The sequence below is a fragment of the Struthio camelus genome, chromosome 8 (genome assembly GCF_040807025.1).
Source record: "Struthio camelus isolate bStrCam1 chromosome 8, bStrCam1.hap1, whole genome shotgun sequence".
Taxonomy (NCBI): Eukaryota; Metazoa; Chordata; class Aves; order Struthioniformes; family Struthionidae; genus Struthio; species Struthio camelus.
The window spans coordinates 5,635,919-5,663,890 of NC_090949.1; the positions used below are offsets into that span (position 1 = coordinate 5,635,919).

The 27,972-nt window shown below is 55.0% G+C and overlaps 1 protein-coding gene across 3 annotated transcripts in view; it reads right to left on the reverse strand.

Annotated features, from left to right (window-relative positions):
• The window catches only part of ASTN1 (astrotactin 1), a 72,764-nt gene that overhangs the window by 35,070 nt on the left and 9,722 nt on the right, over window positions 1-27,972 (reverse strand). For all 3 annotated transcript variants that reach the window (XM_068952127.1, XM_068952126.1, XM_068952125.1), the window contains exons 2-8: window positions 15,013-15,200; window positions 10,028-10,421; window positions 8,964-9,110; window positions 8,562-8,669; window positions 6,789-6,938; window positions 6,430-6,597; window positions 4,366-4,450 (exon numbers count right to left, since the gene is read on the reverse strand). In XM_068952127.1, coding sequence (XP_068808228.1) covers window positions 4,366-4,450; window positions 6,430-6,597; window positions 6,789-6,938; window positions 8,562-8,669; window positions 8,964-9,110; window positions 10,028-10,421; window positions 15,013-15,200 — 1,240 coding nt within the window. The remainder of the gene's footprint in view (window positions 1-4,365; window positions 4,451-6,429; window positions 6,598-6,788; window positions 6,939-8,561; window positions 8,670-8,963; window positions 9,111-10,027; window positions 10,422-15,012; window positions 15,201-27,972) is intronic.

A 27,972-nucleotide genomic window follows, 5' to 3' on the forward strand; every position in this document is an offset into this window, starting at 1 on the left:
GCTCCACAGCTCAACCTACTGGAAACCACCACCAAGCCCACCCTTTCCCTTTCCCACAAGAGGCTCCCACTGCATGTCAATGGCAAATAAAAGGATCTGACTAAAGACTCGCAATGCTCTTGTACTGAAAGAGGCACAGTGATAAAGACCCCTTAAACGCAGGCCATGTTAACCTCCTACCCCGAGGATGTCTTAAAAGCGCACCCAGGCAAGAACATCACTTGGGAATGGAAGAGCCACGGGTAATCACATTACGAGTCTACGGGGCGAGATGAAGAAGTACAAATGGGGACAGGTAACAGATGGATTATTAACTAAAGGCAGAATTAGCTGATTTGCTTTTAGTAGAGCCAGAGCATGAAGGAACCGTGGGAATTAGATTTGATTAGCAAGGACCAGGCAGTATTGGCTGGATTGCTGAAAGCGACTTCCTACCTGAGAAATTTTAGCTGCTTTTCCGTTCTTTCCCTAATTAAAAATGCATATCAAAATATAAAGATAGACTGTGAATAAACAACCAGCACAAGCCAGATTTGTTTAAAACAGCTGAAGAGCAGCACACAAAAACAAACAATCAAACATATCTGCTAAACATGATCAAAAAGACTATTTTTGAAAAACTGATGATGATTTAGGGACTGGATGCATTAAGTAAAAGATGTATCACAATGATGTGGATCTCAGCGTGGTACCCAAAATACACACAACACATAAAAGCTCACTGCCATTGCAAATAAAGTTCAAAGATGAGCTTGCCTTTATGACCAAAATTAGATGCTGCTGAGCGAATAGACACTGAGTCAACTCATAATCACTGTAAATAAAAGCAAACCAGTCAGAAACATATCTCGATCCACAGGGTTGAAACGACTTTTCAGATAAAGCCACCACTCTATCAAAACAACAGAGGTCATACCTAGACATCAAAACATCGCTTGCCAGCACGTTGAGGGATTTGGCAAGCCACCCTAAGGCAAAGCCCCCAAATTCTGCCTTATTGACCTCCCTTTTGCTATGGGACGTGTCAGCGTGACTTCCCTCGGGGACTGACTCACCACTTGGACAGTGCCGAACACTTGTTTCACTAATCATTGCAGAGCACAGCTCCAATATTGGAGGGTTTAGGAATGCGCTAGACAAACTTCTGTCAGAAATGGTTCAGACATGGTCGATCTTGCCTTGGGATGGGGTGGACAGAGCAGCTGATTACAAGATATCCCTTTTTTATGAGCCTATGGGCAATTTCATCAGGTTAGAGCTGAAAATGAGCTGAGGAACACGATAAAAGACAGCGTGTCCTGTGGCATCGGAGAACGCCACTTCTGCTCCAAAAGACATAAATATCAGGTTCAGTGAGATGAGTCAAAAGGGCACATGAGCTCTGACAAGTAAATTCTGCTGCACCAAAGCAGGGCAGACGTCCTCATAGAAATAACTTTGCAGAGACCGCGATGGGTCATATTAAGATCTTTGAACAGCTCGTCACCAAATGGTCGCAGAAAGCAACCTGCTTCCCACGCACCGATCCAATGGCACAGGCTTCCCGACCAGTGACCATAGCACAAATGAAGTCTCCTCCGGGTGGAAACTGCTCAGTCGTTCGGTTGAAGCTGTCAGAGATTCACTAAGGGAAACTGGACGGGGCAGAAGAGACCTTAACCGCTATGTGACCCTCCATGGGAACCGCTGCGCAGAGCAGGCATGGATCGCAGTGCAATAAAGAATTCTCATTAAACATGAAACTGGCCCCAGCACCGAGCTTCCCCGTGTGGACGTCCTTTCAAGAGTCCCTATAAATAGTGAAAGCTGCAGGCAGGAAAGACTGAATTAAGTATGAATTGCAGCTACTACCGTTTTCTGAAACAAAATCTGACAAGTTCAAGGAAGAAACGCAGACCGACCCCAGTTTCAAACAGCTTGAGAGAGTAACTCCCAAAGCGCAACTGATGAAAAAGCCCAGGCACTGCCGAGCACCGAAGACTGATGGAGAGTTTGGAGAAGGGCAGTGGGATTTTCAATGGCACCTGCATGATCCAGGGCTACGCACCATCTTGCAGGGGGGGGGAAAAAAGAGAGGCTCTGCCAGGTTTCGCTGCCCCAAACAGAAGTGTACGTTGGAAACGCTACATATCACTTGTGACGAACAGCTAGACACTTAGGTAAATAAGAAGGGAACCAAGACAACATATATTCTGGCCAGATATGAGCACCACCGCAAGAAAAAAGGCAGAGAAATATGAACGTAGCAAAAATGATAATACAAAAGCCTCACATACACACACACAAAACCCAAGGTCCCTGGGCCCTATTTATCCAAGCAATGATGAAGCTCCATTTGAATTAAGCAGGGAAAACGACTCTTGATTAAAGGGCTGTTACTCTTTCTCCTCCTGAGCAGAGGTGTCGTGCACCACCGTGAGTGGCAAAAATGTGACACCACCGCTAGCACGGTTTGCTCGCCACGGGACCCTAGGTGAGTTCGTTACAGATAACGGCTCGGCAGTGGTTTGATTTGTCTGTTCAAGCACGTCAAGTCAGAGCCTCCGCGGGCACCTCCAGGCACCCGGTGAAGAACACGTCTGGAGGACACCCCAGGGGCCGTAATTAGCCGAGTGGCGACACGCTCGGCAAACGCTTTAAATGTGGAGGTGGAGAAGGCTCCCATGGGTGTACCAGGATGGAGCTGGGTCCGAAAAGCAGCCCCAAGTCCCCGGAGGAAAGGAGCAGACCCTGAGCACCTTGCAGATTGGTATTACTGAGGCAAAAGCCTGGTAGGTAGAGAGCTGTGAGGGGTCTGGCGGTCTGCGGGAATGAGTTTTGCCTTCCTGCCCTTGGCTTCCCTCCCGTTCATTACCGTCCATGTTTTTGCAAATTCGCCTGTAACCGGCTTCCTTTCTTCTCCCCTTTCCCTTTACACGCGAGAGTAGGTAGATCAAGATGTTTGAGACGAGAAAGGGACATTCAGACAAGAGCGTGAAGCTGCAGTCCCGTTCCCCAGGAAGTGGTGGAAAAGCGGGAAGGAAGGAAGCAAACGCTTACCCACGCGTGGTCATCCGCATCTATGACCAGCCCTGACGGACAACGTCATCTGACACTTTGCTCCTTGCAAAGCGGTGGACCCAGGACGCGGGAGCAAGGTCGGATCCAAGCCATGGGAGCAACGGGCTTTTGCCGATCTGCTATGAGATATTGCTGAGCCCGACATCCCTGTACCAGTCCCTCAAAAGGGGAACATCCCGCTCCCGTTGCCTCAGCCCTCGTTACGCGATGCCCCTCGGGACCCCCCCCCAGGGCACGCGAAGCTGGGGAGCGCAGCGGGTCCTTGTGGGACTTTCAGCTCTGGATACAGGCAGGGGGCTGCCACCGCGGGTTTGCACTTTCCCACCCCGGCGGCAGCACCTCGGGGCAGATTCGGGGCGCCGCCTGCGTCACCCCGTCCCCAGCGCCGCTCAGGGCACCCGAAACCACAGCCGTCCCATTCGTCCCACGAGCAGCCTCGCATCGCCTCGGCGCTCCTCCTCCTCCTCTCCATCGCCCCGAGCCCCGCTCTCCTCCCCTCCGGCTCCCGCGAGGGGTGAAGGAGCCCAGCTGAAAATCGCAGCCAAGAGAAGGAGCCCCGAGCCCGTCCTGCTGCAAAAAGCCCTTTGCGTGCTGCATCGTTCAAGGCCCAGCGTGGCTTACCCCAGAGGAGAAAGTCGGGGGAGAAATTCCCCTATTCGGGGACAAGGTCAGGTGAACGTCGCCCGAGCTGCCCCCGTCGCCCCGGGGAGCCCCAGGCAGCTCACACAGGCTAACGCCCTGGGATGCGCACCGCTATTACCAACGTTAAATGAGCATGTTAATTAAGATGAAGCCAGATAATCAGCCCTGCTCCCGGACCCTGCCTAGAAGTGCTATCAAGTGCCATTAGCCTTTATGTGCAACTCCGGCGCCCACTTGCTGGTACCCTCCTCCGTGCGCTCCCCACCCCGCCGTTTCCACCCTTCGCCTGGGACCACCATGCCCGTTTCTGCTAAACCGACACATCTCACGTCCACACCTAAAACACCATGAGACGCAGGCTGCCAGCGAAAGCTCCCAGAAGGGCAGAGAAGCAGCCCTGATCCTCCTGGGAGAGGGGGCAGGTTTACCCTGAAACCTAATGATGGCCGGTCCCTCCCTGCCAAATCAGGCAGGCTGAAATTTTGTTCTGCTGGGATCAATGGCTTTCATGAAACCAAAATCCACCTTGGCTGTATCTCTACCCCCTGGACCTGCAGGTCTCCTGCTGCAGGCAGCGCTGGCCACCCGTGCCCACGGCACGCGCCCCAGCCTGGTGCAGCGCGGCCCGGCTACGACCCGCACGGCGGCAGCAGCCAGACTTACCCCTGGTTCGTTCCCCACTCGTTGCGGATGCAGAGATGCTTATGCACGGGGTCCTTCATGTAACCTTCGTAGCAAAGGCACTCACCTGCGGAGAGAGAGAGGAGGGGACGTGAAGGAGACGGGTCCCGCTGGGCACCGGCGCTTTCTCGGTGCTCTCCTAGCACATTCGGCAGCCTGGGGGACCTGGCAGCTCAGTTCCAGCATCCGCAAGGTCCCCGCAGCACCCCGTTGCCCTCCCTGGGCGTTCAGCCTGGCCGGCAGCAAGTACCCAGAGCCTTCGCCTCCAGGCACCTCCTCTTGGGCATCGCTGCAGCAGAGGCCCCATCGAAAGGACGGGACAAGGCGCCAAAGTCTTCCCTCTCCCCGCCAAGGCCCTGCGCTGCGCGTCGCTGAGCCCGGCTCCCGCTCTAACTCACGTGTATCAAGTGCTCTAGGTCTAAGCTCACGCTTCAGCGTTAAGGGCTGCGCTGGGACTTCCTCTGCGCCGCGAGCTAAAGATGCGCTTAAACGCTCCCCCCGAAACGTGCCGCGCATGCCTGCTGCGGGCTGGGCAGTCGGTGCCGAAGGCGAAGCCCAGGCAGCGAGGAGCGCGGGGGCTCGGACTCGCGCAGCAAAGGCCAAAACCCCCAGCGAGGAGGAGGGCTCCAGGGACAGCCGACAGCTGGGTCCAGCCCTACCGCAGCCCGCCAACCCACGCTGCCGAAACGCGGGAACCCATCCTCCCTCCTCCGGCGGAGGCAGGAGAGTTGCAAACCCCAAAACCTGATCCGAGCTAGATGCAACTAAAGGAAACGGCCTCCGCTCCATCCTGCTGCGTCCGGCGGGATCGGACCCCGCGGTCGAGGCGCTCCCCAGGGTTGTTATTGCAATGACACTGGGACGACCACGCTGTTTCCAAAAGCTCTTCCTAGACTCGCAACTCAAACTACGGCCCTGACCTCCCAGGGCAAGAGCGCTTGTTTTGTTCTGTTTTACGCCTCCCTCCGCTTCCTTCCCCAAGTCCTTTCACAGGGCATCACGTGGTGGGGTGCCTACCTGCTGCACTTGGGTTAATACCGGCTGATCTTTCCGCAAGGCTTACACTAGTTTGGGCTGTGCTGCAGACTCGGAGCTGCCTGGCTCCGAGCTGGGTCCAGCCCGGGACCCACCTGCCAATACCATGTAGACGCTCACTGGTGAGTTCAAACCTGGACGCCAGATGCTTTGAAATTCAACCCAGGATTGTAGCCAAGCTCTGGCTAGAGGGAGCTGCTGAAGAAGTGGCTGCGCTCTGTCCCAGCTGGGAAGAGGTTAGGTGTCCAAGCAGGCAGCCAGGAGCGGTTTCCACAACCTCCCCGTTTGCTGGGTTTTGCTAGGCCTGGATGCGTAAACGCATATTGTGTGCTCGGATGGCGCTCCTATGGGATGGCCTCCCTTGAGAGGGGCCCAACCCATCCCCTTCTCCACCCCCATCGGCACTTGGCGCCAGGTAGGATCAAGCTCATGGCACCATGCTGAGTCATCAAAATCCACAGACGAATGCCAAGACGTGCTCTGAAAGCCCACCACGCTGGATCCCACCGCTCCCCCTTGGTCCCTTCCCCACCGTTCCCAGTCCCCGACGCTGCTGGAGCACGGCCCCAGCAAAAGCCTAGTTCTGGTGCTGGCGGACGGATGCAGCCAGGAGGAAGGACACTCTGCTTCCCCTGCAGCACAACGCGGCTCTCGCTGTCACCGCAGGGGACTGGGTCACCTCCCAGAGCATCCACGGCCTGGGAAAAGGGCACGGAGGCACCATTTCCACATCCAGTTCTTTACTGGTCCCCCCAGACCCTACCGAATCTGTCCTCAGGGCTCTGCAGAGAGCTTGGAGATCACTTAGAGGAGACAGTGGTGGGAACAAATGGGAAAACCCACCCAAAAGAAACAAGGAGGTTGCACCTGAAACCCAAGAATATCCATAATCAAGGATTCAACCTAAATACGGTTGGTGCCCGAGCCAGCCAGGCTGCAGGCGAGGAGAGCTGCTCTACCTGCGCCCGGCGCCCAGCAAGGCGCCCGTGCCCAGCTCGAACTCCCGCTTACCAGTCTCGGGGTCGCACTGGTGCTCGCAGGGGTCGAGGAGGCGCCGGGCGCAGAGGTCCAGGGCCCAGGGCCCGCTGGAGTTCTGCTGCGAGAAGAGGACGACCTGCGCCGGGTTGAGCCAGTCGCTGGCGTCCAGCTGGCTCCCCTCCAGCAGGATAAACCGGCTCCCTGATGCAGGGAGAGAAAGCGGTGATGGGTGACCCGCTGCTCCCCTTCCACCCCACACATGTCCCCCGTTTCCCTGCCCCCGGCCATGCCCCACCTCGGCGCGCGGAGCACCGGGAGCTCAGCGTCCCCGCAGGGGAGGGGCGCAGGAGAGGGGAGGGCGGGCCGCGGCAGCGGGGCACCGCTCTGCTCACCGTCAGCGATGAGGTGCTCGGGCACGTGAAGGGTGATCTTGACGACCAGCGGGCAGCTCATGTGGGACGAGCACACCAGGCTGATGACGCAGCTCGTCACACTGATGAGGGTCAGCGTGGTCTTGTTCACGGGACTCCTGGGCGAGCCGACTTGAAAGCAACCAAGCGGAGTCAAATCCCGGGGCCGGGAGACCCGACGCAACATCCGCCTGCGCGGCTCCCACTAGGAGAGCATCCAGGGAGGCCTCGCGCCCCTGCCTCTCCTTTTCCTCATTAGGCCCCACCACGCAAAGAAAACCCACCAGGATGCCCAGGTTTCGCAGGAGAACCCTTGCACCGCCTCCCAGCCCCAGGATCAAAGGCAGCCCAGCCCTGGGAGCCCGCTTGGGGTCCTTCGCAGGGAGGCGCGACGGCAGCTCTGCTCTTATCCGAGTGGCTGTGCCCTGAGACCACGTCAGAGGGCGGCGATGCTCCTCACTGCAAGTGCAGGGATCTGCAGGCACGAGGGTAACTCGCAGCAAGCCGCGGAGCGCTTCCCTGCTGCCACCGCCGCTTTCCAGCCACAGGGCAGCACGGGTGGGATGTGCGGCCCCGCACCCGGGCAGGGACCCGCGCCAGCCCTGATCCCGCTCCCCGTCACGCGCCTGCGAATCCAGAGTCGAACCGATTATAGCCGGGTCGCTTTAGGTTTTCAAGAGCGCGAGAGGAGAAAGCAGCCCATGCCGCCGCGGCGCGACCCTCTCTCCCGCCGGCTGGGGCCAGCGTACCCCCGCGCAGCCGGCAGCCCCGGCTCACGCGTGGCACCGCAGCGCCCCGGGACCCCGCGGTCTCCTGCCCCGCCAGTCTGGGCAGGAGCGTGGGGAAAGGACGCTGCCGTGACCCCAGCAGCGCACGCCTCCCCGTAGGCTCGCTGCGTCCACCACGGGGATGATGGATGTCCAGAAGCTCAGCGAAGTCCAGGGCTCCGGAGTGAAACTCCCCGCCCAGGGACCAAGTGCTTCCCTGTCTTCCACTCCTCACCCTACGCGTGTTTTTCCACTGCCGTCTCTCTTGGGAAAACCCAGCGGGACCGAAAATTGTATTTCTACAGGAAATATTGCTACCCGGGCTGGGACGGTGGTTGAGACACCAAAGCAATACACCGGGGACCACAAAGAGGCAGCATTCCCGCCCCACGGGGCAGAGCCGAGCCCAGGGCGTCCCACGCCAACGGAGGACGAACAGGAGGTGCCAACCAGCTGGTTCCTGGCTCTACCCTGCATTTCTTGGCCGTAGCTCGTATCCCTTCCGCGCCGAGCTCGCTTGCCTCCTGCCTCTGCTGACAACCGACTCTTATCGACACGCTTCATCTTTTCACCCGCGTTCCCCCACCTGCCCCGAGGTGTTGCAGCGCGCCCGCAGCAGCGCCGTGCGCGCGGGGGCTAACAAGCCAGCCTTTGAAGCCTCTTACTCATTAATATACAACAGAGCCAAGCAGTTGCCTCCAGCAAAATCAGAATACATCTCATCCTCTGCTGAGAAACTCCACCGACGAGAACGAGACAGCCCGCCGGCGAGGAGGAGGAGGGGGCGACCGAAGCACGCCCGCGGCAGCCACCGATCTGGCCGGCGTTTTGACTCTTCGCCTACGGAGAGTGTCTAAACTCACCGCCGCAGCAGCGGTGTCGCCTGGCCATCGGGGCACCCGGTCCCCCCCGGCACCGCGGACGCGCAGCGCCTGGGCCGTTCCCACGCTCAGCCGCCCGCACCCGGGCCGTTCCCACGCTCACCCACCTCGGCTGCGCCTGCGGCTCCGCGACGGGTCGGTGTAGAAGGTCAGCTGGGGATCGTTGTCCGCCTCCGTCCCGGACTCACCCTCGGGGTTAAGAAACGCGGAGCCGGCTGCGGGCGACACCGAGCGTCGTCACGGCCGGGGCCGGCACCTCGCCTCCTGCTCCCGCCAGCCTCGCGCCGCCCCGAGGACCCGCAATCTGTGCACCCCACTGCCCAGTCCTGCCCTGAGCAGTCGGCGATCCCCGTCTGGAGGATACGGACCGGGAGGCAGCCGGCCACCCACGGCGTAGCGGGGACCAGCTCCCAGGTCGCAGCGGGGAGCTTTGGCACGGACTGAAATCCAGCCGCCCACAACCCGCAGGCGGCATCCCCACCCGCCGCCTCCCCCGGGGCCCCCGCTACCTCGCGCTTTGTTATTGATGCGCTTGCGCTGGCTGCTGGAGGTGTGGGACAGCAGCGTGGCCTGCTGGTGGTTGGAGTCCACGGGGCTCGTGGCGATGATGTTATCCTTGTACTTGTTCATCAGGGACAGCTTGGCGTTATCGCTTCCTGGGCGGGAAGAAGTTAAGGAAAAGTCTTTAGAGGCAAAACCAGAGTCCAAGAAGGAGAGAGGAGATTTCCTGGGATCTATTTCTGACTCCAGCGCCTGGATGAAATGCCAAGGGCACCTCAGCCAATGGACCAGGCCGGCTACGGGTGCCTGGCCAGTGTCCCGAGCAGCAGGATTGCCTCCAACACACCATTACGAGCTCTTCAAAGCCCAGCAGGGACCAGCAGGTCTGCCAAAACCTAACTGAAAGCTGAGACTTCATTATTCACAACCACAGGGCACCTGGGGCTCTGGATCTTCCGCTCTCAAAGGAAACCCCGGAACAGCTTTAGGAATCCACATCATGGTCTCCCCAAAACTGTGTCTCCTTTAAGGGGCTCCACTTCCACAGCTCGCTTAGTAATATGGCCAACGAGCAAGCATGTTATGACTTGGGGTCTGGCTACAGCCAGGGCTCAGGTACGCCTCAGAGAATCCTTGCTGGTGTTAAGAAAGCAGTGTTAACTCTGGATCATACTGATGACAACTGAAATTTTGCCACCGAATACTTCAGCTGAATCAGACCCCAGAACTCCGGGAACAGTGAAGGGAACTTACAGAGTCACCACGGTGGAGCTCGGAGAGGATATCTTCCCAATCTTCAACAGTCCTGCCTCTCAAGCCTCAACTCTGCGTTGCCCCAGCCATGGCCCACTCAAGAGGGACTACGGCCACCTCACCACAAGGAGGTTTCCAAGCAAAAGAAGTGACCTCAAAGGGTTGCAAACCATCTAACATCTCAGATGTAGGGGAAACCCAGAAATACAGCTGCACCAGGTCGCTCAGGTTGTAAACGCAACGATGCCTCACTTGCAGAGAGGACAGACAAGGTAGAAAGGACACGGTTCAACCCACATCCTCCCCGTCCTTCCCTCACCTGGCGTGAGGTCCATGCTGGACTTCTCGTTGCAGCCCTGCAGCGAGTCCAAGGTGCGGGTGACCTGGCTGGCGAAGTCCTCACCGCCGTTCATGCACTCCCGCTGCAGGTGGTGCCGCAGGTCGGTGATATCGTACTCGTAGCCGTCCAGGATGGGGGTCTCGCGGATGCTGAGCGTGCCGCTGGAGTTGTGGCCCTGCACGCGGGCGTTGCGCAGGCTCTCGCGCCCGTGGCCCCCGATGAGCACCGACGGGATGTAGTGGATTTCGTTGGCCGCCTCGGCGCTGGCGCTCTTCTGGGGCTGCGGCACGCGGCGCCGCTTGCACCACCGCCGGCGGGTGTAGAGGATCATCACCAGGCACAGGATGGAGAGCAGCAGGGCGATCATCCCTCCCTGGGGGCGCAAACCTACGTCAGGCTCAGCGCAGGAGTCAGCGGGGCACTGCGATCCCATCCCAACGACCCACGCTCACCCGCTCAAGAAAAGGCACCTAGACGTCACCGCTCCCACCGGACAGCCCTCACCTCCCACGGGGTCTGAATTTCAAAACACATCCGCTGCCACCCCCAAAAAAATCCCGTTACGCTGACCGGCCTTTAAACCGCAGCGGTGTCTTTCCATGTTACGTCGTGCTCTCTAGCAGCGCTCTCGAACAAAGCCCGGCTGCCAGCCCGGGGGAGCCGGCTTGCTATCCGCAGCCCTGCCGTCGATGCACCGCAGCCCCGGCCAGGGCACATAAGGCTGCAGCCGGATACGCCGGCCGCATGCAACGGCTGCTGGTCGGCAAAGCAAGCGCGTGGCTCCCGGGGACCGCAGCGGCACCTAGACCCGTGGCCCTGCAGCTCCCAGGGCGCTCACGACTTCTGCTGAAGGCAGAGCATAGCCAGCGCCGACTCTGCGGGCAGGAGAAGGGCACGAGGAGGGGTGAAGGCCTTCGGCGCTCGCAAATGCCCCAGGGTTATTCAGGGGCGGCCAACAAGAAGCCAACGCTGGGAGAAGCGCGGCTCTCGCCGTTAAGAGCGTGTCGGCACAAGGAGCGCCGGGAGCTGGCGGAGAGCTCCGAGCCGAAGCCCGGCTCGAGCCAGGCTGGCTTTGAAGTCTCTACCTAGACACAAAAAAGAAGCGTTTAGAGGCAAGCGCGTTTTGTTTCGTTCTCCCGTTAAGTCTTTGAAAGCACAGATCAGACTTATTAGAGGCAAATGCTCCTACGGGCAACTTTTTCTGACCCATTTCCAACCGGTTTCAGTGCTGTCACTCTCAATCTCGGGAAATTTTCCCAGGGTATGCTGCAGAAATTTCAGCACAGATTAAACGAGATCAAGGTTTGAGACGACTGAACTGCCGTTTGCACAACGCCCAGGCAAAGCGAGGGAAGAAAACTCCTGCCCGGCGGGCATGGGCCCTCAACCTCGGCGGCACCGGGAAAGCCGAAGCCAGCTCCCTCCGCATCACCTACGGGGACCAGAGGCACCGGGAGGTGCTGCTGCTTCCCCCGGGCCGTGCCGAGGTGCTGGGGTGCCCAGCCCTCCCGCCTCGCCACTGTGTCCACAAGGTCACTCTCCTTCGGAGACAGCACCGCCGCAGCCCGCGGATAGAGCCGGTGAGATAAAAGCTCAAGCTAGTCCTTTAAGTCTTGTCTGCCAGGAACAATAATAATAATAAAGACTATACAGGAGCCAGCTAAGAGCTCGAGGTCCATCCTTGGCTCCAGCCCCTCTCCTCCTTTTTGTGCAATAGGTGATCTTGATAAAATAGAATAATAGTAACAATCTGCTCCATTAGTACAAAACATTAAGGGAATTATTGAATGAGAAACAGGAGAGGCAGCTGGCAAAAAGAGCTCTAACGACCATTATGTTTTAACCCTCTTTCATTCCCAGGATAATGGAGATGCAACGCACCCTCCCAGCCCTCTTTCCAAAATTTCTTCCAAAAAGGAAAACAAAAAAAAAAAAGAAAGAGGGAAAAAAAAGAAAAATCCAGAGATAAAGCAGACCAGCAGCCACACAGAGGACAGGGTGGTCGGTAGGAACGCAGCGCTCTCTCCAGCCTTATGCTGCTCACAGGGCACTTTCTGCACCAGCAGGATGCTGCAGCACAAAGGAAATCTTTCGCTGGGACTGAAAACTGGTGCTCGATTCCCACCTGGCCTTGCTCAAACTGCATTGCTCAAAAGCAAAGATAAAGTCAGGGCCCAATTCTCCATCACACTCAAATCTCTCCGAGTTCCTCTGATCCATGAATAAGTAGGGGCTATCTCCATCTCCACTGCTGGTAGAGCCCCACATCCTGGCTCTCCATCACCACGTGGAAGACCCCATCAGCAGATGAGATGACAGGCAGATGCGAGTAACCCCATGGCACTCCTGGCTTTTATAGCACATCTGTACATACATTATGTCCCTCAAACACCAGAGCTCTGCGTTACACCTTGCACATGGTGGGCGATAAACAAGAGACACAAAGCTAGAGCTCAAGTTGGGCAAAAGTTCATTTGTGGGGGTCTAAAAAACGCTTACTATTTAATTGAAACTGGAATTTCTTCTGCTCCAGTAGTCTGAGTGCTCAAACTATGCTTGAGAATAAGCCTTCAGCCGCTTCAGACTTGGAGAGGCTCAAGAGGGAGGCACTAAAACCAGCACTGGCATCTCCATCGCTCCTCTACCAGTTGGAGCAGGTCAGGGAAGGCACAGGAACCATCTTAGACCCCAAGTGTCTCTCCACATGAATGCAGAAAACTAGTTCTGGCTTCATCTCATCACACTGGACAGGCAGCAGCAGTTGCTAGAGGACCCCTGCACTAGACAGATATGCTGGAGCGTTTCTCGGAAAAAAAGAGAGCCTCGCGAGGTCCATGTGCAGACCACGATCGCAAGCGGTTTCAAGTGATGGACACAGCCTATCGCTCACATTTCTTCTCTTGGCAACCAAACAGGAAAGAAAACCAGGCTTGAAAATTACACGTGATGCTGATTCTTGGCACAAAAACCAACCTGTTTTTGTAAGGGTGTGAGGATGCCGCCTGAGAGGCACTGAGAGCGATGAGAAAAGAAAGGGGAGAGGGAGAATTCAATCTGTAGTTACATATTTTGACGTACAAGAGCAGCAATTAGCAGACATGCTTTTCATTAACTTGATAATAAGCCCTACCTCAATGACTCCTTTCTGGATCCTGTTATTTGCCAGCGCTCAAGAGAGTCAAGACAACGGTGGTGCATTCGCATACAAGCATAACTTCACGTTTCACTTCACGGCTGCGTGTTTCGGCCACGCACGGGAGCACAGATCACCTCCCTCTCACAGATCACCCCAAAAGGCTTGGCCAGGCCCAACACGATCATACAGGCGTTGTGAAGCTGGAGAGGTGGGAAAGGAGGAGCCATGGACCCACTGAATGAGCACCGCCAGGAGATGACCAGACCCCCGTGAAGCTGCTGTGTTCGTGGCTGGAGAAACCTGCAGACACTGGTTCGGCCGCCCGCTGGGACATGCAGCCTTTGCGCCGAGGCGTAACCCTGCGTGCTGCTCTCCTCGCTGGACCACGGGAGCGAGGTCCTTGCGAGCAAAGCTCAGAGAGCCTGGGGAGCAGGGAGCCAGCTTAGGGCTCCCCTGCAAGTCCACCGCATCCCCTGGTTCCCAAGAGGCCGCACATCAGCTCATAAGCAGGAAGGAATAAAAAAAAAGAAGAATTAAAAATAAAAGAAGTGGACTACAATGTTTTGGGGTTGGCTTTACTAGTGATTTTTTTTTTTCCTGAGACTAATCAAGCACAAATGATGTAGGAGAAACCTGGCCTCGGGCTGCAATCTGGAAGAGCTATTGACACTCTCATTAGGGTAGGCACCATTAAACAGCCTGTTTGCAGCCTGGGCAGCACATTGTCTCCAGCTAATTATCTTCTGGTGGCAAAAAAAAACCCAAACCAAAACAAAACAAAACAGAAGCCCAGAGGATTCTTCAGATTCTTCCCGAAGATAAGAAAAAAACTCCAAAATCACCTCAAAAAACACTGCTCCCTGTCTTCCCCCATTTCTCTGCCCTTGAATTCTTTTCCCGCGTTTCTGCAGGACGGCAGAGAGCAGCGGGGAGAGCCGGCCGGGGAACGCAGCGCCCTCCGCGCACCAGAGACTCGCGCTTATGGGAAGCCCAGGCTTGCAAAAATCAAAGCCACCGGGCTGCAGCGCTGATAAAAGCGCCCGGCGGAAAAGCGCCGCTCGTCGCCTAACGGAGCTGGGAAGGAAGCAGGCGCCGGATCTGCGCAGACGCTGCGGGCACGGAGGTGGAGAAGGAGCGACAGATTCCCTTCCCGCTCGCTCCCCATGTCTCCGGGGCCACGTCGAGCTTTGAGCTGGCCGCGGGGGGCCAGCCGCTGCTATTTTTTGGTCACCGGGGTGCCAGAGGCAGCTGAGAATCAAAGCGCGGGGTCTGCAAGGCGCAGGGCGAAGGACTCTCGAAAAAGTCAATCTGAATTAACCCCAGGCAGGCGGTTAAGACCTTTAAACCACAGCACCACCGAAGATAAAAGCACACCTGCGAAAGAGCCAGCCGTAGCCCGGATCCGGTCGGGCGGCATTCATTTGGAAAGCAATGCGAGCTAAAGGGAGACGTTTAAAGCCATCCTGATGCGAGCTAAAGGGAGACGTTTAAAGCCATCCAATTTAAAAGTACCTCTGCTTGGGCCTCGGGAGGAAGCCCCGTGCGTAGCACCAGCGGCAGCCGGGAGCTGCCCAGCTGCTGGGAACATCTGGATGCTCTGGAGCTCAGAGAGCACGAGACCTGCTCAGTGACCCTCGCCTCTAGGCCACGCTCAGCTGCAGCAACATGGGGAAATATATGGGTTTTCAAAGGCCCAAAGACCCAATTTTCTAAAGGTTTCCAGATCCCTAAATCTCTCCGGGTTCAAATCCCGGCCCTTAAGAGCTCTGGGGAGCAGGGACGGTAGCGAGAGGGGAAGCGAGGTGCTCTGCGCCCTCGCAGTACGTACCATGACGGAGATGTGGAGGATCCTCAGCTCCTCCTCAGCCGACTCGGTCTGGGGCTCCTCAGTGGGCTCGAAGCCGGGCAGATTGGGGGCACCGTCTTGGTGGTGGATGTGGAAGAGCAGCGTGCCGTTCTCCAGCCACTGCTGCCGCCAGCGCACCAAGGGGATGTCGTCCGTGTTCCCCGAGATCTCTGCAGAAGGAAAGCAGGTCACGCGTGAAATGCGGCACAGGAGAACCACCAGCGGGGCCGTTCACCTCCTTCCAAAAAACGGACAGAGGGAGCAACCGGCTGCACCGGCACCAAGCTGGCCCCAAGGCACATGCGCTGGTGAGCTTGTAAGCTGAAGGTGTCCGTCCACCTCTTCATCCAGGACCACCACCGTCCCCCTCCCTGCCAGCCACCCACGACCAGGAGAAGACCCGCAGGCAAAATCAGGGTTGCAGACCCTCTTCTCCTTGAACAGCAGAGTAAATTTTCTCCCAAATTACAGGCGGCTCTACAAGTATAGTGCCAATGAACCCAGCTGTAATTGTGGTGTGGGGACGTGGCACGTACCAACAGCATCTTCTGGCCAGAGCCACCAAGTCTGACAGCATCTTCCTGGCCCTAATTCAGCCGGGGTTTACACGTGCGCTTAATATTAAACACGGCTCCAGTCTTGGGGAACCGAGGATCTAGGACAACTTCTCAGCAGCACTAATGGCATCACTGGGATCCTGCTGCTCATCCGCTCATTATTTCAAACAGAAAATATTTCCCTTTCCTTCATGAACGGACGAGTCTGCATGCAGGTGGCAGAGGCAGACGTGAGCCACGATCAGACTCGCAAGTCTGGCTGTAACGGAGAGGCATTAAGAGGCCTTTGGCCAAAAGTCTCTGGCCACTTTTTGCAGCTCCCCACACAGGCGACAGCCCCCAGATGTGCAGATGCACCTGCACGTTTGCCCAAACACTCTGACTTTGCTCAAGTACTTTTAACTTCAGGGCTTTTCTGCACTGGAACAGACAGGCAGGGCTGGGTTAAGGAGCAACGTTACATGCCGTTGCGACGGCAGATGCATGGAAACGCAAGCAGGAGGGACCGGGAACAGCTGAGGACGGGGACGTGATTCCTGAAAAAAATAAGCTTCATTTGCATTTGTTGGAATGACCATTAAAAACATGATGAGCTTCACAACGAGATACAGCCCTTCTCCCTGCCTCCGCTACACGGGACCCATTCTCGCCATGCACATCTTCTCATTCCTATTTGCAGTGGCACATTTTTATTGTGCTGGGAAATAGCATGGGCTCACTTTGCAAATTGTCATCTTTATTCCACTTGTCTCGAGCTGCCTTCAAACGAAAACCAGAATTCAATTATGGTGCCAAAAAACAACATTTTAAATCTACTGTTAATTAATTTCATTAGGCTGCCTTAAGTGAGCTAGCTACCAAGGGGGAAAAAACTGCATCAGAAACCAGGTTCGCCCTTCCAAACTGATTTGATTAATCAAAAGAAACATTAGCTGCAGCAAGTGAATTGGCAGCTTGTTTCTGCTCAGCACGGGCCATATTTCTGGCGGTAAGCAGCGCGCTTAAAGCGTCCCAAGCAGAGAGACGCCGAGCTCTCCTCGAATCACCGGGACGCAAAACGGAGAGGAGTTAAAGCATCTATCCAGCCAGAAGCACTTTTGAAATTCCCTCTAACTGCTGAGCTGCGTATTTAGGGCGCACAGATCCCCTTTGAAAATCCGGTCCCGGGAGCTGCGAGGGCTGGAAAAAGCAGATCTCCTCCTCTCCCACCTGGTCTTTATTCATAGGCTGAAAGGGGAAAACAGGCTTTCCTGCTTTCTCAACTCCCCACGGCTTCCCAGCTTCAACTGAACTAGCTCAAATTGAAGAAAATATTCTCCCCGCACCTGCTTGCTAACGTGAAATTAGGAGTAATTAAGGCAAGAGCTTTTATGCACAACAGGAACTCAATGCACTGACATTTGGAAAAATGTAAATACCAGCATTTGCTCCATTGTAAAAAACTGAAAATAATAGATACTAAGTATATGACATTGTGACATTTAGAAAGCTAGAGTTAAAGATGTTTTCCCCCTGATTTGACATATCATTGAAAAAGCAGCACCCTTCAGCTCATTAATATTTGAGGAGGACTCCTTGATGGAAGTTATTTAAGTGATTAATAGATTATAGTAAATTTAGGCCTTAAAATAGGTTGTCATAATTTCAGATTTATTTAAACAGCCTTATTTTTAAAAAGAAAAATGTATTTCAATAAAAAATGGATTCTGATTTTAAAAGAGCACAATCTAGCTGCAGAGCTGTCACACGTTAGCTCCTCTCCCGCCAGACACCACCGGACAACCCTCGGAGCTCGCTCCCTCCCTCCCTCCCGGCTGTCTCGCAAATAAGTCAGAAGTATGGAAAAGAAGAGAAATGGCAGAAGTCAGCCCCCACCACCCGGATGCGTCCCCCACAAAGCCGGCAGGCAACGACATCTCTATGGACCCGCGGGGCAGAGGCGCTCCGTCGGCCGCTGCTCCCATCCGGGGTGATGGCTCCGGGGCAGCACCCAGAGTTTTATCCCAAAGGCGTGTGGAGAGCCACGAAAAGGCAGGAGGAGAGAGGATCATTTCAAGTTCAAAGTGTGAAAGATATTGATGATAGGCCTGGTCTCCACACGCCTTTCATTAAGGCCTTGGATGTGCAGCCATTAGCACTGGTATTAACTTCTTGCACCTCCGTTAAAAAATAGCCTGGCTGAGTCAGGGGTTAATAACAGTAGGAGACCACTAATTACACCGCAATGCGTTAGCTTGGTATCAAACGCGGCCCAGGTCCTTGACATCTACAGGAACATCAGAACATCAGCCTCCAAAGACCCCGGCTGATGCCTCCAACATAATGGCGATGGCTGCTCCCCTCCCTGACCATCTGTGACGGGAAGGAGGGGGACAAGAAAGGTTGAAGAGGAGCAGATCCAGGCAAGGAGAAGAGGAAAGTCCAGATGAAGTCACTGGAGGCTGGCAGCTTCATGCCTGCTGCGGGACTGCCACCTGCCTCATTATTGATCGTTACCCTACTAACCTCGATTAATGGAGGAAAACGGCTCACCTCCAACAAATCTGACACCTCGCAGCGTGGGCTCATGCCTACTTCCTCCCCAAAACACCTGCTTCAATGAGCCGACCTCCCCACGTGCGTGACCACGGATGGACAGGGGGCATAGATCTGAGGGGCCAACGTCTGCTCCGCTCGTCCTCCACTTCTCCTGCACCAGCCAGTACAGAGCAAAGGGTATTTTCACCAGTGGGCTGCCAAGCTCGTGGTCTTTCTGAAGGCAATGGGGACCTTGCTGGGAGCCAAGCTTGGCCTCAGCAGCTCAATTTCGCCTGCCTGCCCTGAGCTGATCTACCTGAGATGGTGCAATGTCATAATTACAGCCCCCTACCCCGAGCCCAGCGCGGACATCCAGTTATTCCCATTTCCTCGTTCCCCCTTTCAGACCTGAGAACTTGTCAGGAAGAGGAAGAAACCCCATGCGTGCACGCAAAAAAGCGACTCTCCTTAAAAACACCCGCCAACGTTTTGATGAAAAACGGCAAAACAATTTTCATTTCCATTTGGAAGCATTTTGCACTAATAGATGCCTCTGATTAGTCAAATGAACTCTGCCATAACGCCAGTCTCTGCAGACTCATTTTATACAGCAGAGCACAGATTTTGACTTGGACTTATATTTCCTCGTTAACATTTAAACCTGGCTTATTTTCTGCCTGGAACCCGACTGCGTTTTTATTTAAGTTCCACATTAGCTAACCCTTTTGCTCCATGTCGAAAACTTGCGTGTCCTTTAAAGGGCTCCGACTCAAACGAAGCAAGCTCTTGCCTTAGCCTCTTTCAGGACTATCTGTCCTCGGAAAGACCTCGGGAGCGGGTCAGGCACCGTTCCCACAATGAGCCGCTCACCTCATGCATTTGGGTGTCTCCAGCTCAGAACTCGATTCAAATAAATTCAGGTGTCAAAATGCATATCCTGACACGTAAAGATTTTTTACTTCCGAGATTTTACTGACATATCTTTCATGGGATAATATACGTTTTTATGGGCCCATTTAAAAAAAAAAGAAAAAAAAAGATCACATTCATCACTGAATATCTGTATTTTTCCCCTCCCCCTTCAGTTTCAGGTAGGAAAAAAAGCCCAGCCTGTAGGTCATTCTGCCTTTTTAAGACACTCTTTCCAAGCACCTTGGGCAAAATTTCCAAAGGACCTGTGGACACGGGAGAATCTAAAGATTCAAGAAAAAGGTCATCCAGTATTTTTGGAGCCACTCTCTGGCCCTGTCAGAGACACCATCCCACCGTGACGTCTGCACGCCGGTCGGTCGCGCGCAGCCCCCAGCTGCTGCAAGGCTGACAGCTAACCAGGTTTGTCCTCGTGGTGCACGGTGCGTTCGCTTTCGGGAAAGTCACCGAGTAACACCAGGAGTTACTTTCCAAAGCTCTAGCAAGCTTTACCCTCGAACGGCGATTTTTCTCCTGAATATGCCACGGCCCTAACTGGTCCTTTAACAACAAAACCCTCCCTTACTCTTCGAATGACATTGTGCCGCGCTGCTGCTTCCAGTGCGAAAGATCCTGATTTCTCATTAACGGGTCCCAGCCGACCGGCTTTGCTCTGTAGCTCCTGCCCCTACGAGATATGCCCCATTGTTCCACCAGCCTCTGCAGACCCAAGGACGTACTTGGCTACGCTTGTGCAACATCCCCTCCGAGGTTATTCGCCATTGCATTTCACAAGTTTGACCAAAAACTGGGCAAAAGCTTGGCTGATGCACACAGCTGCAGCACGCAGGCTGGAACTTTTGCCGGTGTTTGATTTTTACTCATGTTTTGTTAGTTTGCTTCCATCTGCCGTAAACATGAAATACAGGGGAGATCTGGGAAGTGAGACAAATCTACGTCCTGGACCAATGCCCTGGAGATGTGGTCACAGGAAAAAAAATAAAATAAAGAAAATAAAGAAAGCCCTGCGCTCCATACCAGGACAGCAGCTGAAATAAAGAGGATGCATGTCAATAACTTAAGGGATGAGAGGCTCATATCTAAAGGCCAGAGAGGGCCACTTTTGTTGTTGACTTTTGTTGTTGTCTCCTGCACCTGGGAGGCGTCAGCCAATTCTTGGCATTTTCACAGGCTTAACACCTGTAAGCCCCCACATTCCCATAAAAAAAAAAAAAAAATCACATCCCCTCACTTGCCTAAGCAGCACAGCCAAGTTTTTCCCAATTGCCTACTGACGCTCAAGTGTCAGAACCTGGGGGGAAAGACCCACCTGAAAAAGAGTTGTTACACAACGTCCCCGGAGTGGATACCGCCCCGTTAGGCGGAGGCAGCCTGCCAGTGCATCACTAAGACCGACAGTTGAGCAGAGAGGAAGAGGAGCGCTCAGAGGAGACGCAGCCACGTGTGGGGTGAGTTCCCCACACCGGTGTCCGCTCAGAGAGCGCAGGGCATCTCCCACCCTGGAACGGTGCCCTCCCAGCGGACAAGTCAGCAAAACTGGCTCAAACGGCAGCCTTCGTTGAGGAGGTTTTAGAACAAATCGATAAAACGAGCAGTATGAATCACTCGGCCCAGATGGTATTCACCTACGAGTGCCAAAGGAGGACAGCTGCAGGGCTCGGGCGACACATGACCTATCGCTCGGAAAGGGTGAGCTACCAGAGGAACAAAACTTGGCAAAGGAGACCACAGTCTCTTCAAAAAGCTCTCATGCATCCTGGAAATTATAGACTAGTAAATCCTACTTCTGCCCTGGACAGTTAGCAACTGCAATAAAGCAAAGGAACTGGTAGGCACATGGATAAATATGGACCACTCAAAGCTGTCCGTAAGCCAGTAGACAAGGGTGATCCAGTGTGATAGCCTCGTTTCACAGAGCTCTCTTTGAAATCCACCCTCCAGGTTTCCCAAAAAGTGTACGTGGGGATGGGATAACAGGGTACGTCCTCTTGAAGCCCACCAGGAAGGGAAGGAATAGGGGGACAGCTTTCACAGCAAAAGGAGGTTACCAGGGACCCCATGGAGATCTTTGCTAGGACCTCAGCAGTGCAGAAGAGGAGGTGAATAACAAAGTTGGCCACCGGTTCTAAATTTAGTCTCCTCAAAGCTAAAGCTGTGAAGTGCTACAGGAAAGCAGGCAAGAAAATGGCAGGTGAAAGTCAGCTTCGGTGAAAGCAACACGACCTCGAATGCTGCTAGCAGTATTCAGGTCATTCATCTCAGAAAGGACGCAGCAAAACTAAAAGGGTCCAGAGGAAAGGGACAAGGAAGATTAGATGGAGATGGCTTTACGGAGAGGAGGAACTAACTGCATTAGGACTCCTCAGTAAGGAATCCAAACAACTGAGCAGGGATATGATAAAAACCCATAAAATCATGAAGCCGGTGGAGCAGCTGAAAAGAGAATGATTATTCGCTATTTCTCACGCTACAAGAATTAGGAGTGTAAAAACTAACAAAAGGCAATGTTTCATCCACCATAAAGTATAAAAGCATTGAAAAGGGAATTAAATTCAAGGAAAACAGATCTATCCGTGGCTATCAAGCACAACAGCCCAGAGACAAATTCCTGCTCAAGAAATCCCTAGGGCACAGATGCTGGATGTAAGGGAAAGGACCACGCAATATATGCCTTGTTTTTTACATTTTTTTCCCCAAACATCAGCTACTTGCCATAGTTGGCGACGAGATGCCAAGACACACAGCCAGAGGGATTGACCCGGGATCATCTGCAAAGCAGCATGATGTCCCAAAGGATGCGCTCAAAAATCACCAGGCAAAATGGAAATCTGGAAAATGCCTAGCTTTCTCTGCTAGCCAGGCACCACTCTCCCACCGCCCTGGAGAAGAGCTTCCCACGCCGCAGACTGCAGCACCCTGGCGGTACCTGTCTCTCCTGCACCTGGTCAGACTCAGAAACATCCTTGCCTTCCTTTTCTGATAGGTTTCCAACAGAAAGCTTAACCCAGTGGACCTCTCAAATCCCCCAGGGTTCACTTGTTTCCACAGGAAGCCGTTTTGAACCCCAGGAAAGAGCTAGAGCTAAAATTTCTACCCTGCAAGCAAGACCAATGCCCCAATATTGCTGAACCCCTCCGGTTCAACATCTGGAGGCGAGGGCTTGGGTCCTACTTCTTTAAATACTCCAATAAAATCAGTAGGAAGATAAATAGTAAAATGACCAATCACAATGTCTCAGGGGTTTTTCAACCTCATAGTCCCCGATTTCTTCTCACTTGTGCTTCCCTCCTCCAACTACAGACTCCAGAGACATGTCGCAACGCCCCTGTCCCTTGCACTGCCCACCACTTTGGGGACAGAGGGCGGCTGCAAAGCCTGCTCGGTGCTATCCAGTCCACGGTTAGAGGACACATCCCACGCCAAGGTGTCCCTTCACGAGCAGCAGAGACCGTCGTGTCCCTCTGCTCCTCCAGGCACTGCCTCGCTGGGGAGAGGAGACACAGAGACAGGCTCTTTGAGATGGGCTCCTGCTACCCAGTCGACGATCCCCTCCCTCTACACCTCTGTGCCTTGAAATCCCACAGCTCCGAGATATCTACCAAGATTACTTTCCGAGTCAGCCAGCAATTTTCCCAGGGAGGCAAACAGCTATTTATATCCATAGCGGGCTGACAGGGAAGGTAACGGCCAGCCACTCCAGACCATCTGCCAGGCACTTAGCAAGACATCAGAGCATATCGTCCAGGCTAGGTCAGGCAGAGACGGTGGGGGGACAGGAGGGGGATGCATTAGAGGGACAAGACGGACTCCACTTCAAGGGTAAACTTCAGCCCGCTCCCGCAGACTAATTTGTTTAAGTGCTCGTTATGCTGAGGCCAAGAGGTCAGGCAAATTAGACATTATTTTAGCATCCTCAGCCTTTGCACGGGAAACGAGAACAGCCGGTCGTTCCTCATCTGCAGGTGGGCTGGGGCGGTCTCCGTGCTGAAGACACAACCGAGAGTTTTCCAAGGAGGGGATGACCCTCCTCCTCCTCCTCCTCCTCCTCCTCCTCCTTCCGGCTCCCCAGCAGGGCCCAGCGCTGGTGTCTGACGCCGAGGGCAGGATGAATCCGCACCCGCGCCGCCGCACGGGGATGGAGAAGGCAGGGGAGCCCTTACTCGCCGGGCGCGCTCCCCGCGGCTCTCGACACGGGTTATCGTCGCAAACTCTCGGGTGTTTGGGAGCGCGTAACCCGATTTCAAGCTCCGTCTTCAAGTCTTTGAGAGATAGCGGAGAGGGAAGGAAAAAAAAAAAGAAAGAAAGAAAGAAAGATGGAGAAGGGGAAAAAGTTGACTCTGCAGCTGAAATTTATCACTTTTGAAAGAAGAGCTTGTCAAGAGGGCCAGAGACCAGCCAGTGCGCAGTGATCAATGGGAGGACTTTCGGGTCTAGTCAAGCTTGTTTCAGATTTACAGGAACTGAATAGAGGCATAAATCTGTCACTGCCTGACGAAAATGGTGGTAATTAAATCTGCAGGTGTATATAATTGTCATATTGATGATCTATATAAATCAGCGGAGCCAGCAGAGGCACAAAGGCATCGGGTTCAGCGCGGATCCTCCCCGAAGAGGAATTTTTTTGCCTACCGGCCTGGCGATAGGATGTACAAAGCACGGCCCGGGCAGAAATCCACTTCACCTTCACGAATCTGCCCCTTTCCTCGGTCACCACCAGCCTCTCCTCACTGCAGAGGCGCCTGCCCGATGCTCCTCTCAGCCCCGGGACAAATCCAGGATATTTCTCCTTCCTCGGCAAACCCGTAAGGGATCGCTCCCCTGTGCAACAAAAGCAGGGGCAAAACCCCCACTGCTTTCAACGGACGTCATCGCCCAGGGCCTTGTGCCGGCTCCTTCAGCGTTTCCCTCGACTCCAGGAGGACGACGACGGGACCCCCACGCTTCGAGATTTCAGCCTGCTGCTCTCTCGCAGCCGAGCGCAGCCGCGGCAGGGGGCTGCTTGCAGCACGCATTGAAGCGCCGAGCCTGGGTGCAAGCAGGGCTTTGACTTGATCTTTTTCTCTTCTCTTTTCTTTTTTTTTTTCTGATTTGTGCTAACCTTTGTCATTTTGGGAACTCTGAAGCCTGAGCTGCTCTGAGCCTGCCGCTTTTGTTGGAAGGGCGGAAAGTGCAGAGCAGGGCAATGAAATGAAAGAAGGGGAGAACCGGGGAGCAAAACAGGCAGGTGATTCAGACCCGAGGGCTACGACAACCCCTTTGCCATCTCTCTCGCACCCCAACAAACCCCACGCAGCGGGATGTGCTTTGTGCATCTTCTACAGGCAACTACGAGAAATGTGGGCACCTAGGCGCAGGGAAGCAAAGCCAGCCCGGCTCACAGGCTGGCGATCTGCACGGGGACCATTTGATGCCCCACGCGACTCCCCGCTTGCTACGCGCCCGGCACATGGACAGCCTGGATGGCTGCTCTCCCAGGGCAGCAGGACCTCTGGACCCCGCAGGCCCCCGCAGTTTGGCACAGGGGAACCGCGCAGCGCTATCGATGCTGCTTACGGACCGTTTGACCGCTTGCACGAAGCCGTGGCGATAGCAGGAGCCTTTCATAGCAAGCGTTTGTAGGTCAGAGCAGCCGCCCGCCACGTCAACGCCCCGCACACGTCACGGCTCAGTCGACCAGGCGCCCACAGGTTTCCACTGCACCAACCGACCCTCCTAAGAGACCACTAAAAATGGCCAACAGCAGTTTTATATCGTTCACGGCACAGACGTGCCCGCTCCCCTCGGGAAGGAAAACACAAGACGGTTGAAACCTTCTCTCGATGAAGCCAAGGAGGGTTTTGCCCTCGGTTTCAACCGGTTTGGGGTTTGGCCGGGAGCGAGCAGCTTGGTCGCAGAGAGCCTGGTCACACCGGCTGGGCCGGCTGTCAAAGCAGAGCTGCAGCCACGACCCCGCTGACACAGGCTTTGGTAGGCTAAAAAAACCCACCTCGACCTGAGCCTAGAAACCACCACCAGCCCGGCACCGTGGTGCAGGCTCAGGATCTGCTCCCACGATCGCTGCTGAGTGCTGCAGACCACCGATGGTCCTGAGCTGCAGCTCCGGTCCTGAGGGACCCATCGCCAGGGCCAGGGCCAGGGCCAGGGCCAGGCTACAGCCTAAAATTCATGCACTTCCCCAGCTTACGGACTCAAGTCTTTTAGTAAGCAACCAAGCTGCTGTTAGCATCACGTTCACGGCATCAGCGATACTCCCGGCCAGCCACCAGCTTCGCGATCGCCATCCTTCTGCGTGGGGTTAATGGCAAATCCCTCTCCCCAGCCCAACAGCACCGCACAAGCTGTACTCTTCTGCCTTGGTGCAGGATGAGACGTCTCACACCCCCAGCTTGCGAGTGGCATTTTTGAAATTTGGGCTGCCCAGACCTCCGCTGCGTTCAGATGGTCCCATGAGGAACGGACAGGAGAGCAACGGCAGTGCAGAGGTTCAAGAGAGCTCCCAGCCGCTCGGCTCTTCACCCCGGTGAGCTGGGAAGTCCGGACGCGTAGGGGACGAGCCGCCAGGGCGCCCTCTCGGTCCCCTCCTGGACCAAGGAGGGACGGACACTTCACTGTGGGCTAGAGCTGAACGGCAACTTTAACCCTCACCCCGGCAAAAAGGCCGCCAACGCTTTCAGCTGCAGAGGCCGGGCAGAAACCTGGCTCAGCTTCCCCTGATACGAAACGAGGCACTAAGTGCCTCTCGGGCAGCGAGTCAAACGCTGAGGCTCTGGCCGAGGCTCTGGCCGAGGCTCTGGCCTCTCCCAGGCCCACCTGGCCGTTTCGAGAGGCTTTCCCGTGAGTAACGCATCGCCTTTCCCAACCAGGAGCCGGGATGGGCGCCCGCAAGCCGAGCCCTCTGCTCAGGTAGGGAGTTACGTGCAGGCAAAAATTGAATAATTAAAAATTAAACGAGTGCTTCTGCATTGCAGTCCAAATTATGTAACATCGCTCTTCGTTTTCAACGCATTAATATAATTGCACGTAAAAGACAGCCCTGCCTGTGCTCACCTATATATCCTTTAAACCCAAAGAGGCAAACAGCTGCCGCTAGGAGACTGGAGCATCCCCACACGAGCCCTTCCAGGCCTCTTTTAAAGGTGGAAAACCAGCTGAGGACAGGACTGGAGCGGGCACAGACCAAGTGCCCGCGGTCGCCCCGGCTCCCGGCGGCCAAGGCTGCGGTGAGAGCCCCTGGCCAGCCCCACCAGGGAGAGCAGAGACGCCCAGGCACGGCGCTCGCCCGAGGAGCCCACCGGGGATTTCAGCGAAAGGGAGCTGCCTGCTGTCTGCTCCTACTGCACCAAAGGGGAGAAGCATCGTATTTTGGTGGATAAACAGTATTTTTGTAAATAAACAAAATTAATCAAGGCCTGGAGCGAGCTGCATTTTTAGTGATCTCAAGAGCAAAGAGCCCTGCGAGACACCGCGCGCTGGGTTAACTAGGAACACCTGCATCTACGGACACCCCTGCATCAGGACACAACCTTCTCCTTGTCCTCAAGGACCAGCCCAACCAAGGGCCAGCAGGAGAAACCTCAGCCTTCTCCTCCCTTCCCCATGACCCCAAATAAAATGCCGCACAAGACACGAAGCCTTTTGGGAAGCATCTGGGTTTGGAAGGCAGTCAGCGCCGCGATGTGATCTTTTTGCTGAGGATGGAGCAACGCTCAGCCTGGCCTCTTCCTGGGCTAGAAACCACCCCCCAACACCCGTGGAGACACAACTTGCCCTTTCTACACCCTCCCCAAATGCTCTTCCTCCTTCTCCAGCTATCCCAAAACAGAAGTTACCACCTCCTGAGAAATCAGCCATTAATTCATATTAATAAAGCCTTAAAGAGTGTTTTATTGAGCCACGTGTACTGCAACATCAAAGCCAACGCGCAGAGACGTGAGGAAGACGATGCCCATTACATCCCCTGCTTCCGTCCCCGGCGCGAGCATCTTTGTCAATACATCCCTTAAGTATCTTAAGAACTGCTGCTCCTCATTCCCGTTGCTTATTGGCTTTTGCGCGGTTCCTCCAATTATTTTCTAATTCTTGCCATCTCGTTTCTCCTTTCATGTCTCGGTTCTTCCTTTTCTACTCTGCCTCCATTTGCCTGATGCTTTTATATGCTTAACACTGATGTGTCTCACATGTAAACTTCCTTTCATCCCGGGGCATGTGAAAAGGCCTTCTTCCCCCCAACGCTGAAACGCAGCTGTATTTGAGGCTGAACGCAGCAGCTGTTTGACAGCCTAAAAAACCACTCTGTAGCCATTTAGCGAAAGAAGAACACTGCATCCAATTAAAATGACAAAGGAAACGATAACGCTGTCATTTCCCAACCTGGAATTCGGCCAGGACGGCCAAATGCTCTTACCGGACACCTCTAATGACCAAGAGCTGGGAGACAGGCTTCAGCCTGGGCTGAGCGTGCCGGCCCCGGCCGCGCGCCCGGTGGGACGTGGGATCGGGAGCATCCTGAGGAGCACGTCTGCCCCGGGAACCTTTCCGCCACCGGGATTTACCTCCTTGGCCCCAGAGCCACCACCAGACCCAACCTCAAAACCACGTGGCCGTCCCAGGTGCTCCAGGCGGCCCCCATTGGTATTTCCCCGGTAAAGGTCCCGTGCTGGGGTGGGGGGAGGCAGGGAGCGGGGCGCAAGGGGACACGCGTGCCGGCGAGCTCCCGGGGCTCGTCCCTCCCGGCGGCCCCCGGCACGCCGAGGCAGAGCCGGCAGGTGGCCCTCGCACACTGCCACCTCCAACCCAACGGACGCTCACGCGCCACTCGGAAAACCGCGCGTTAAACCGAACCGAAAAAGACTTGCCTCATCTCTTTTAAAGAGACTCGGATATTTAAGGCTGCATCCTCCTCTTCCTTTTAACCAGTGATGCACCTCGGTCGACAAGC